The sequence below is a fragment of the Colias croceus genome, chromosome 21 (assembly GCF_905220415.1).
Source record: "Colias croceus chromosome 21, ilColCroc2.1".
Classification (NCBI taxonomy): Eukaryota; Metazoa; Arthropoda; class Insecta; order Lepidoptera; family Pieridae; genus Colias; species Colias croceus.
In genome coordinates, this window is record NC_059557.1 from 3616510 (window position 1) to 3630133 (window position 13624).

A 13624-nucleotide genomic window follows, 5' to 3' on the forward strand; every position below is an offset into this window, starting at 1 on the left:
CACAGCACTAGCGGCCCACGAGGCGCGGCTGGTGGCGGCGGTGGCGGCGCAGCTGCGGCGCCTGCGCACCGCGCCGCCCGACGCGAGCGCGCTGCCCGCCTACAAGTACCTCGCCGGCGCGCTCACCACGGTGCGTGCACACATACACACACACAGCACTAGCGGCCCACGAGGCGCGGCTGGTGGCGGCGGTGGCGGCGCAGCTGCGGCGCCTGCGCACCGCGCCGCCCGACGCGAGCGCGCTGCCCGCCTACAAGTACCTCGCCGGCGCGCTCACCACGGTGCGTGCACACATACACACACACAGCACTAGCGGCCCACGAGGCGCGGCTGGTGGCGGCGGTGGCGGCGCAGCTGCGGCGCCTGCGCACCGCGCCGCCCGACGCGAGCGCGCTGCCCGCCTACAAGTACCTCGCCGGCGCGCTCACCACGGTGCGGCCACACTGTATACGTTACAGGCAAAACCCTGAACCACTCAATATCCTTATTAACTGATTTTATCAGATACTGGCTTTCCGCCTGCGGCTTCGCGTTTTTAAAGAAAAACCCGCATAGTTCCCGTTCCCGTGGGATTTCCGGGATAAAACCTAGCCTATGTTACTCGGGGATAATGTAGCTTTCGAATGGTGAAAGAATTTTTAAAATCGGTCCAGTAGTTTATGAGTCTATTCATTACAATCAAACAAACAAACAAAGTTTTCCTCTTTATAATATTAGTGTAAAAATCCAGTCAATAAGGATATTAACCGACGCCCTTAGTCAATAACCTTAATAACCGTCAATAAGCATATTGACTGGTACAGGGTTTTGAGTGTAGCATATACACACACAAACAGACAGACAGACAGAGGGACGAGACAATACGTTGCGCCCGCACTATAAACTATAACAATGAAAAATAATGCGTGTTTACTTTGAATCTACAAGATGGTGTTGCTGAGGTGTGATGTCTCTTTTCATTGTCTGTATAATAGGAATAGCATCAAGACAGCGAGCAAAGATGCAGGTTATCATTATTTAAATGTATGAATGTGATAGTTTTACTTATGTAATATGCGGTTCTATAAGACAGTGGACAAAAGCACCGGTTATCACTATATGCATGTCGCAGTTAAACTTTTGTCAATAATGCGGTATTGCAGTTCTTCGAGATGAGCAAGTATTCAGTAGACACCAGTTATTATATCAATGTATACGTGTCGCAATTCAACGAATGTAACGTTACAGTTCTACGAGACAGCGGGCTGCGGCGGGTCAGTCGGCGAAGCAGCGCTGCGCGCGCTGGTGGGCGAGCTGCTGCTGCTGCTCGGCGCTGCTCCGGCCCGCCCCGCGCCGCCCGACGCCGAGCGGCTCGTGCGCATACTGAACAACGTGTGCGTGCGCGTGCTCGAGCACTCGCCCAGGACGCCGTTGCTATGGTAACTAGCTCGAGTTTAGAACATAGTGTAAATTCAAATGTAGTACACATTATAGATGTTTTAATTACAATATTATGTGGCTAATACATTATACCCATTGATTGGGTGTGCAAATATTAAAAAAAAGTTGATTAGTCGAACGCACTGCGATTTACACGATTATATCACACACTTATCACACACAATTCAGTTTACATTTACTTCAAAGTCATAAATTCTTCAATGTCATAAAATTATTTTACCATTAACCAGTTCGTACAATATTGATAAATTTTTTTTTTTTTTTTTTTTTTAATCTTTTTTTGCTGCGATCTGTCTCCATCATGCTTGGGACAATAAGCGGCATGTTGGACATATCATTATTGGCATGCACGGTATGTGACCTATGTCACATCCTCATTATAACAGTGTGGTCACTGTGTGCGGACTAAATCTTGAGGTATTTTTCGTTTCAGTCGTCGTGCTTGATGATCTTCGCCCATAAGGGTCTGGGCGAGAATATTAGGGTGGTGCGCTAAGCGGTCTTTATATGACTTTGCGTATCGTTGGATCTCTTGTTTCACAGTAGGGATTTTTAGGTCATGGTGGAGGAGCTCGTTGGGTATGTACCACGGAGAGTTTGTCATTATTCTTAGCATCTTGTTTTGAAATCTTTGTAATATCTCAATATTGGAATTGGCCGCGGTTCCCCAAAGTTGGATCCCGTATGTCCATATGGGTTTTAGGATAGCCTTATATACTAATATTTTGTTCTCAAGGGACAGTTGGGACTTTCCACCGATGAGCCAGTGCAGTTTTCTAGCCTGCAGCCCAAGTTGTTTTCTTTTAGTGAAGATGTGTTTTTGCCAGGTTAATCTCTTGTCAAGGTGAATTCCGAGGTATTTCACATGGTCAGCTTGAGGAATTTCAATGCCATTTAATTTTACTGCGGGACATAAGCCTCTTCTCAAAGTGAACGTGACGTTTACAGATTTTGTTTCATTTGCCTTCATACGCCATTTCTTGAGCCATTGGGAGATTTCATTAAGTGCCTTTTGAAGTATCTCTGAGGCTATTACTGGGTCACTATGCGTTGCTAAGATAGCGGTATCGTCGGCAAATGTACCTGTGATGACTGTTGTGGGTGTCGGTATATCGGCAGTAAAGAGCAGGTATAGTACAGGTCCCAACACGCTGCCCTGAGGGACTCCCGCCTTTATAGGACACAGCTCGGACAACGCTTCTCCTTCCCGGACAATGAAGTGTCTTCTTTCCAGGAATGATTTTATAAGTTCATACAGGTAACTTGGTAGTGAGTATTTAGCTTTATAGAGTAGGCCATCGTGCCATACACGGTCAAATGCCTGGGATATGTCCAAGAAAGCACCAGAGCAGTATGTTTTTGTTTCCAAGGACTCCATAATTTTTTTCGTGAGCCTATGTACCTGATCTACAGTGGCATGTTTGCTGCGGAACCCGAACTGGTGATCTGGTATTAATTTATTTTCCGCGAGTATCGGTAGCAGGCGTGTCAGTAGAAGTGACTCATATATTTTAGAAACGATCGGTAGTAGGCTTATGGGCCTATATGACTTCGCCTCTTCAGGTTTTTTGTTTGGCTTAAGCAACATAATAATCATCCCAACCTTCCATTGATCAGGGAAGAATCGTAGCCTCGTTATGGCATTGAAAAGAGACGTTAGGTAGATCATTCCCGATTCAGGCAGCTCTTTTAATAAACGATTGGTGATAAGATCGTAACCAGGTGTTTTTTTTGGGTTAGAGCACTTTATAGTATTGCTTATCTCCTTTTTTGAGAATTTGGGCGGGGGGTTTTCCGTATCCATATCTGTGCCCAGAAGGTTGTTGACAACTTCCAGGTGATCTAATGGGCCTTCATATGGGTGAGGAGAGAAAACGTTCGTAAGATGATTCGAGAAGCACTTAGCCTTCTCTTGGTCTGTTTGGGCCCAAGTTCCATCTGTTTTTCTAATGGGGGGTGATATTCTGACGGGTCGTTTTAGTTTTCTGGTGGCCTTCCACAAGGAGTAGTCTGAGGAAGCGGTGGAATCCAGTCCCGATAGGTAATTGCTGAATTTTACATTACGATCTAGATCTAGTGTATGCTTCAAGTCTCTGATGATATGATTAAGCTGCTTTTTATTATTGGGATTTCTGGTTTCTTGCCACTGTTTACGTAGCTTTCTTTTTAAGGCGACCTTATGAAGTACGTGTCTGGGGACAAGGTTATCTGTCCTTGGAGGTTTCGATGGCGGGGTCGACGACCAAGCTGCATCTTGTACACTACTATTGAAAAACTCCACTGCTTTTGTTATGTCATCCGCTGATTTTAAACAGATTTGATTAGTGAATGCTTTATCAACAAGTTCCCTAAAAAGTGGCCAGTTGGTGTTTTTATTGTGTAGTGTACATTTTTCTATTTGTGCTTCTGCGACAGTTTGAACGTTTACTAGAATTGGGGAATGATCGGAGGACAGATCTAGGGAACCTTGACAGGTGATGTTGTTCTTGGGGATTCCTTTGGTGATGCAGAAGTCTATAAGATCCGGAATTTTATTTTTGTCAGATGGCCAATAGGTGGGTTGTCCAGTAGACACAACTTCGAGATTCTTGGCTTGAATGCATCTGAGAAGCTCTCGCCCTCTAGGTAATATCAACCGGGAGCCCCAAAAAGTGTGCTTTGCATTATAATCACCGCCCGCAATGAAACGGTGACCAAGCGTTTGAAAGTAGTCGTTAAATTCTGCTTCTTTTACAGTGTATCTTGGTGGTAAATATAGTGCTGAAACCGTAATATCGCTGACCCAGTCACTTATTACTACACTTGTTGCTTGAATATAATTCTTTGAGTAAGAGCCCAGAAAGTAGTGTTTTAACTTCGATTTGATAAGAACAGCTGAACCACCATGGGCCTTGTTGTCTGGGTGGTCTGTGCGATATATAGTATAACCTGTTATTGTTAGGTAGCTCTTTGATGTGAAGTGAGTTTCGGAGATAAGCATTATATCTATGTGGTTCATTTTGAGAAATATTTTCAACTCTTCTGAGTGGTGTGACAAGCCGTTCGCGTTCCATACGCCTATAATTAGTGCAGTGAATGTGTTTGGATATTGGCAATGACTTCGGTTAACGTTTTTGTCATAATGAGCATTTGGTTCATAAGAGTTGTTAATAGATCCCGAATACCGTTTAGATCGCCGTTAGTTCCAACTTTGTTGTTTATGGTTGATTCATTATTATTTTCAATGTTAGGTTGTTGCGCACCTTTTGTGACAGAAGCGTAAGTTCTTTTGCTGTTAGAACTATGTAATTTTACATCGGGTTGACTCGTTCTTATGTCCATCATTCGTTTCCTTATAGGGTGTGGTACAGGAAATTTAATTTTTTGCAATTCTTGATACACTATGCAGCCTTTATAATTGGCGGGGTGGTTCCCACTACACAGTATACATTTAACATCGATTGATCTTTCTTTTCGAGGACACTGAGAGGTATGATGTGGTTCAGCGCATTTTACGCATCTAGGTTGCCTGTGACAGAATTTTTGAGTGTGGCCATATTCCTGGCAGTTAGAACATTGTGGAATTTCTCTTTTTGGTCTTGGTGCTTCGATGACTATGCGGCAATGGAGTAAGGATCTAATTTTATATACGTCCTTATTGTTTACATTAGGCTCCAGATCGATGCTCCACATTGGAAGAGCTTGCTTTGATATTCTGTTTTTGATATTCCAGATATTTCGAACTTTATGATTCAATTCTTCAAGGGCTGTTTTGATGCTTTCTTTGTCAGTAGATGGGTGGAGGTGTTTAAGAATAACTCTAAAACTTCTTTCTACTTTTGGTTGGTGAGTATAGAATTCTGTATTTTTCTTCCGAAGCTCTTTGTAGATGGTAGAGTATGACTCGGCTGATTTAGGTTGTATCTTTACTCTTTCGTTACGTAGGACTTTGACTTCATAGTCTCCTTGCGCGACTTCTTCAAGCAGTTGAAGTAAGGGTTGGATGTTACTAACTTTGTCAATGAACATCGGAGGAGGTCTTGATGGTTTGAGCGTAGGCGATATTTCAGTCGTCAGTGTAGGTTCCTCAGTGTCTAGTTCATTAAAACTGTTAGACACTGGTATTCCTGGCGCTGCCAGCCAGTAGTTTAGTTTACATTGTTTGTGACTGCGCTGAGTTGGCTCTGGGCTAGATCTTTGCCTTTTAGAACTATTGGTTTGTGTCCATTCTTGGTCTTGTGTAGTGTGATGTGCATTGTTGTTGTTACTTGTTTCTCTAGCAGTGCTTATTAGGTTTGTTCGATTCACTTCCGGGTTAGATGTTCCGCTAAAGGAGTTGGATCTTGGCCTATTTATGAATATTCCCTTGTGGAAAAGTTGCTGTGTTAATATTTTAGGGTTATTTTTATCTGACCTATCGGGTAAGCTATTGTCAGTTGGTTTTACGGTTTCGCTCATTTTTGTTCCCACGGGTCGGGTCGAAACATTAAGGTCACTTGTAGTGTGACGCCCATTCCCACAAGTAGGCGTATGCAACGGTGTATATATATATATATATATATTTTTTTTTTTATTATTATTTTTTATTTTTTTTTTATTATTAATTTAAAGTTAGAATGTAATAATATTTATATTCTATTATTATTTATTTAGTTAGTGGCAACTCAGATAATATAGTCTATGGTCATGTCAATGTCATGTCATGTCATCTTCACTTGACACTTGACAGTAGAAAGTAAGGTGTAATGAGTAATGATGAGGGTAGTCTGTAGTTTGCAAAAAGTTTCAAGTGTCACTATAAGGATTCAGCACTAGTTCTTTTTGCGAAAAACACAACACTTTCACTGGATAACAATCACACATGAACTTCAGGGTATATTTTCCACTTTTTACACTTTTTATCGACATGAACTAGAATATTTTCCGTAGTAACGATTTTTTCTTTGAAATGCAAATGAATAGCCAAATTTGACACTTAATTTATTTTGTTTGATAAAAATGAAAGCCAAACTTTACTTTGTTAGTGTTTGTAGATGTTTTTACAAATTTTTTAGTACTCATTATTTTTTTATCTAATAATAATAATTGCTATATTAAACATTTATATATCATAGTAGTTTAGGGATAATTATTATTAATAAGTAAAAATACCTAAATCACGTGCTTATATTCATGAAAATATAAACCTTGAAATGTTATTTCGAATTGATACTACATAATTGCGTAATAAGCACTTAGATTTTTAAATGTTTCATCCACATTGATTTATTTATAACATGCATGCAAGCAAACCATACTAGTAAAATATTAGAATTGCAAATCAAATAACAATTTTAAGCTATTGCATAGCTTCTATCGCAGGCCTTGAGCGCGGTGACCGAATCTAGAAATTCCGTAACGAAAAAACCTAACGCTCCCCACTCCGACGGGCGGAGGTGTGCCTTGAAGGCATATAGGCTATGCAATAGCTTTACCGCGGCAGTCCCCGATTGCCACACGTTTTTTTTCTTACAGCGCAATAGTTTCTCTCCTACACGACTCAATCGTCGAATCCGATCCAGCCTACCCCAGATATCAAGATCTACTGCTCAAATGTTTCTGGAAGACACTCAAAATGATCTCCTCGTGGGAAGTGAACTCGATAGACTATGACGCAGTACTGTACAAGATACACTTGTTCTATAAGGCATACCCGAATAGCTATTGGAAGAAAAATCCGGAAATTAGTGATACACCATACAGGTAAGATTTTTTTTTCCTGTTGACACAAAATATAAAAAAGGCTTATGTTTCTTGCTAAATATGTACTTGAAGTTCTTGTGGTTTTTGAATATATTTTCTAAAAAATATACAGTAAAGTTGTTTTTGAGTTTATTTGTTACATACCAAAATTACAAATCTTGCCACTTTAAAATATTAGTGTAGTTCCAAGTCGCAATGCTTGTGTCTAATGTTTTAGTTGTTCTGTCTGATATTTCTCAACACTATATTATTTCCATTTTTAACCACAAGAACTGTTTCTTATTTTATTTTAATTAATTAAACATAACATTACATTTTCCACAGGACGGTAAAAACGCTAGTGCACACACTGGTGAAGATGAAAGGCGCGTCCATCACCAACCATCTCACACAGATACCTGATGTTAACGAATCTGATCTGTATCCGTATTTGCACAAAGTATTGAAGGTATGTTGTTTAAGATTATCGAGACTTTATGTGCATATAACTGTAAAGAAAATAAGGGAAATTAATTAAAAATTGTCTGAAGCAAAAGTCTGCCTACGCGTCTATTGGGCAGAGTTTCTAATGAGCATATACAAAGAACATTACTACAACGAAATGAGGAACACCACTAATTAATAAATTCGGATGAATGTTTTAATATTTCCCCTCTAGGACATTTCTTGTCAACCTTTTAATGAATGTACGTCGGTACGTCTTAGTAATGAATACAGAAAAGCTATTTTAGATTTCATTTCTTAAATATTCAACTTATATTCTATTAGTAAATGTAATAAATTAATTTCAGCAACTAAAATTGGACGAGAAGAAGGACGCACCGCCAGACAACATGAACGGAAGCCTCCAAAGCCTTGGAATGGGTGTCACGAACACTGCCCTCACTTCTGGAAGATTACCACGGGCATTGCATGAAGAATTAGCTCTTATTCTGAAGAGGATCGGATCTAAGGAGCATAATAGGGAGGCGCTTGCGCAGTTGTATGATTTGAGGGTGAGTTTTTGTGTGTTTATTGTGATTGGTCTATAAAATTATGGTGCATATTGTATTGTTTTGAATTGTGGATAACTTGTGATAGGAGTTTAGGTTGCTTTAATTTTAGATAACCACATATTTATTGATATATAGGGCACAATTAAGTATGTTTAATTCATTCGTTGTTTCAATTAGTTCCGGAATAATCTTTAATTCTAATTATTTCAATTCTAGCTCATGTCTTCTTAGAAGAAAAATCTAAACACTAATCTTTGCATTCATTTGTATATTATATAAGTTTTCTAGCTTCTCTAGTTTAGATGAATTTTTCATGTTATCAAACAGTACATATATAATATTATTATTTTTCCCATAGGAGCGTCACCCAGAAGTAGATATCTGGACGTTCATGGCGGGCTCATCGTTCTATTTCCGCAACTACGTCGAGTGCGGTTTGCGAGAGGTGGCCGAGCAGCGTAAAATGCGATCACACCCTGTATACAAGCCGGATATTAAGGCAGAGCATATTGGTAAACTACCCATAGATATATATTTGTTTTATAACTATATACAACCCGGGCGAGTCAACTTGAGACCTGCTATCTATACCCGTCTCTTTCACTCTCACGTGATAATAGAATGGAGTGAAAGGGACAGGACCTTTTCAAGTTAACTCGCGCGAGTTATAACTACACTACGAATTCTTAAAATTTCTTAAATTTCTTCGATTGCTAACGTTAAAGGTGTACAAATTGATGATTTAAAACTTTATAATATGAGTTGGACTCATTATAAGGTTTCTATATTTTCAGATGTTAGTAACGAAAACGATGAAAAATCACACGTCGACTTCTTAGAGAGATTGCGAGCTTTGCAGGTAATAACTTTGTTCACTTACTTACCAAACTAATATTATTCACATAAAAAAAAATATTAAATTTTTTCTTGTATCTAGACTTACATTGGTATTTTATTCATGACTTTTAGAAGTCATGAATTGACGTATTTAATGTTAATTATATTGTTTTATTATATACTAAATAAGTGAATAGTTTTTATTGTGTACAAATCATTGAAACTGAGATCCACTATAACCAATTTTAGTCATTGAATGATATGAATGATTTCAATTATGTCTTTATCACCAGGTAAAAGCTGGTCTCAAAATGGATTCGAACCCATCGTCTCAACCCAGAACACCGGTGAACGACAATCGAGCGCTTACAGACTCCATCAATGACAACACCTTGCCAAGAACTCATAGTATCGATCCACAATTAGAGGTAAAATTTTTAAGTTTATTGTATAAAATAATGTTTATAAATAGCTTGTGTAAGGCCGCCTTTACACCTGTAAGTTTTACTTACGTAAGTCACTTACGTAAGCTACTTACGATAAATTTTCAAGTGTAAACACTCGTTGTAAGTAACTTACTGTAATTTTTTACAACTTTCGTAAATTTAAAAATTACAAGTCTAAACGTGTTCGAGTTTGCTTACGGAAGCGACTCGCAGCTTATTGAATTATTTTGATAAGTTGAGAACTCACCAAAACAATGTCCTCTAAACAAAAACAAAATAAAATCTGGTCACCAAACGAGGTAGAAGCTTTAATTACCGCTTTTGAAGCACGTCCCATACTGTGGGACTACAAAAAAAAAGAATACAAAAACCGCGTAAAAACAAATTCACTACATGTTGAACTTAGCGAAATGTTTAATACCACTCCAGATGAAATCATTAGAAAGTTGCATAATTTGAAAGGACAATTTAGCCAAGAAGTGACAAAAAGTGACAAAACTCCTTCAAAAGATTCAAATTCAAACGCACCTTGTGCCATTCTTTTTTCTAACCAAGGTTTTACCCAGCATTTTCTTTCAGTATTATTTTTCCGTCGCTATATAAAAATATTGGACAAAATTATATATGCAGCAGCCTTTGAACGTGGCGTCTTCGAGGCATTTTTTTTACTGATTTAATGTAAACGGGCATGTAATAATTTATGTAAGTTTAAACTCACAAAAATTACGTGAGCATTATTTACTGTAAGTTTATTTTAAGTGTAAATGCAACCGTAAGTCAGTTACATAATTTTTACGAAAGTAACTTACAGGTGTAAAGGCGGCCTAAGAGTAAAGATATTGAGAATTACTAGTGTACATACAACAATTTTGATGTAAAATAAAAGTAAACGGACTTTGAACAATGTATTCCATTGAAAGTCAGCTGTACACTATGATACAGCTGACTTTTTTTCGATTTATTATGATTTTGCAAAGCATAGTAAATCGAAAAAAAAGTCAAAATCAACTTTTTCTTACAATTTGATTGCATGTAAAATGATCTATTCATATCATTCTCAAAAACAATACTTAAAAAATGAAGAAATAAAAAATTATAAATAACAAAGGCACGATTAAAAATTTAAAAGAACTAACTAGTAAATTAATTTGTATAAATAAATTTGAATTTATTTTGCAGCTACATTCAGCACAGTCGGTATCACAAAAGAACGAAGCGGCAGTGGACGCGTTACGACTCAAACTGCAACAAATCAAGAGCTCGTCCAAGAGATAGGCATACATCTTTACCACACGGCATCTATTTATATACTTATGTGCGGAATACGTTTGTTATATAGTCGAATAGACTGCGACATAACAAGGAAATGTGTCGGTTCTTTGGGGTTTATTTTGTTCAAAAACTTGAGATATTATGCAGTCGAAAAGACTGCTACATGACAAGGAAATGAGTCGATTTTTTACGTTTTATTTTGTCCAAAAAACTTATTTTAGCCTTTTGAAAATTAATGGAAACTTAACAATGTATGTATTACGTAATAGTTGTATAATTTTCTGGCTATATTAGGGCCATATTAAAGTCATGAGATGTTTTCTTATAAGATCATGCTAAGGAGAATCGACACAACACAATGTATTCGCAGTATTATTGTCAGTCTATTTGTCTATCAACGTACGCACGACTCTATTGAGCTATCTATGCACGAATTTTGTCATTCCCGTCATAACATTGTATAACACTATTAATTATTAATTTGCGTATATTTAATTTTTTTCATTAACAACGTCTATGAATTTTTTGCAAAAATATGTAAACGAAGCGTGTTATTCCTTATTTTTTTTTTTTGAGCTCAAGTCTTCATAACTCAAAAGAGGATTTTAAATTAAGGTTGCTTCTATTTCAGTTTTGGAACCATTACTATAGCATTATTCCAAGCTTTTTAGTTCCTAACACTATAATAAGACGTCCATTAACCCCTAGTATAACATGACAATATAAAATGTCCTTGCAGGGTAAGTGGGGTTGAAATTGATACAATTGGCACATTTCTTGCCGGTAACTGTGGCATTCGTGTTTGAGGAATTTCCGCAATGTGTTGTTTTTCATGACTCCACCGTTCTTAAATATGCTTTTGATTGTAATCATGTTATATATCGTTTTTGATGATCAAATTAGTTAATGGCTTGTCATTATTGGAAATATATGGAAATGTCGTAAAGCATATTTAAAAAGTGGAGTCATTTTCACTAGTTTTTGCACGTGTGTCTTAATCCCTTTGCCCCATGTTTGATATTATGTATGTTTCGATGTAGGTAATGTGTAATTGAAACTAGTTGAAGTCGTATAAACATTGAAATGTGAAAAAAAAATCATGTACCATTACCATGTAGAGAATAGTACATTAATTATAAATGATAATCCATGTAGAAATGTAGTGTGAATTGTCTTATTTTTGTATAATGTCAATGTAGTCTTCAATGTATTGAAAACTTCGATTGACATGTTGTATTTTTATGTTTAATTTTAGTTGTTTTCTCCAACGTTACTGTCAAACTGATTATAGGGCAATGAATTTGTGATTTAGATTTTAAGAGCGGATGTATGGACAAAATTATTGAGCAAGTCAACAAATATATAACATCTATGTACTGTAATATTGGAAATATAAATGTTAAAAAGTGCCTATTGAGTTTGCATGTTCCTTTGGCAGTGGAACAAAATGTCCATACACATTTATCCATGACTTCAAGCAGTTTGATAGTAACTCTTTATATCCTATGTTGGACTGTCGAACGATTATAAGACTGGTATCGAGGCATCATTTCGAGGAATACTCATATGTTCTTGTTTTTAAGTAGCAGTCATCCAGTAGGTTTGTTAGTAAACTTTGTAGCTGCGATGAGGCCTTTTCCATTTATTTCTAACCCATTATCGCTCATTAACCGAACAAAACATTCCTACATTGGCTTACACACTCAATATGAAAACAGTGCAATTAATTGATTTTAGTATTAGCATTCACCTACCACTGTGTTTCCAAGTTTTTGTTGGCAGTTATGACATACAATTACGATTTTTAAGATTTTATATAATATTAATTATTTAATGTTTCAATATGACATGTTCTTGTTTGTCAGAAAAGTTACGAGTGTTTGAAATTATTAATCTTTGACTGATTTTTCACTATTTTATTGTCGATAATGTTAGTGTTGTATTTGATTTTGATATTTTACAGTTCTTTATGTTAACAATTGAAAAATTGGTATTGTTTATCCTTTTCATTAAGGCCTAATGTTATTCACGAAAATGCTTTCAAATTTCCTTAACATCCATATTTAGGCAAGTCTATTTATAATGACAGAGCAATTATTATTGTATTAAGAAATAGCCCAGAATAAAAAGTAATGCTTCAATAGAACATCAACGATTAGCAAAGAAGAGAAATCAGATATAAAATAAATTCAGAGCCATATATTTGTAACATTGTGCATTTTATTAGAACAGAATCTGTGAAAATAAAAAATATTAGCACATGTTTATTTTTAATTACATATTTTGCATTGATGTTGTCATAAGTAAGCGCTTTTTTAAGAACCTACTAAATAATAATTGTGAGCATTTATTTATTTTATGTAAATTAATAAATCATGATGTAATATTAATAAAGTTCATACAACACTTATTTTGTGGTTTTATTTATTTATTAAGCTATTGCATAGCTTCTATCGCGGGCCTTGAGCTAGGGGACCGAATCCAGAAATTGCGTAACGAAAAACCACACGCTCCCCACTCCGAGAGGCACGGAGGTGTGGCTTGAAGGCATGCTATGCAATAGCTTTACCGCGGCCGGCAGTCCCCGAGCACAGTCCCCAAGTGCCACACGTATTTTTTTTTTATATAAAAGAAGCAAATTACTTAAATTTATTTAAAAATATTTACCATATCGATTAAGGATTATTGCATTCATTTCGGTAGACTGCAAGCTGCAGTAACTGATATTTTTCTTTTTCTCCATCGTTCATCGTTCGGAATACCATCTCGTTCTCAATTTTCTTAGGGTTACTTATTATTATTGTGCTTTTTCTCAGCAATTCAATTAAAACCTGAATCTGGCTTCAATACCTAATGATTTTTGTTACATGAGATGATAAAAGTAGGAATCTCCCCTTAGATCTCCCTAAACGT

The 13624-nt window shown here is 37.1% G+C and overlaps 1 protein-coding gene across 1 annotated transcript in view; it reads left to right on the plus strand.

Annotated features, from left to right (window-relative positions):
* LOC123701423 (protein mini spindles) overlaps positions 1-13121 on the plus strand; it is a 33462-nt gene extending 20341 nt beyond the window's left edge. Inside the window, exons 30-37 of the mRNA XM_045648900.1 lie at positions 1228-1418; positions 6934-7161; positions 7486-7609; positions 7953-8156; positions 8515-8668; positions 8951-9015; positions 9287-9421; positions 10619-13121. Of these exons, the coding sequence (XP_045504856.1) occupies positions 1228-1418; positions 6934-7161; positions 7486-7609; positions 7953-8156; positions 8515-8668; positions 8951-9015; positions 9287-9421; positions 10619-10714 (1197 nt within the window). The 3' untranslated portion in view covers positions 10715-13121. The remainder of the gene's footprint in view (positions 1-1227; positions 1419-6933; positions 7162-7485; positions 7610-7952; positions 8157-8514; positions 8669-8950; positions 9016-9286; positions 9422-10618) is intronic.
* Positions 13122-13624: the final 503 nt, after the last annotated feature.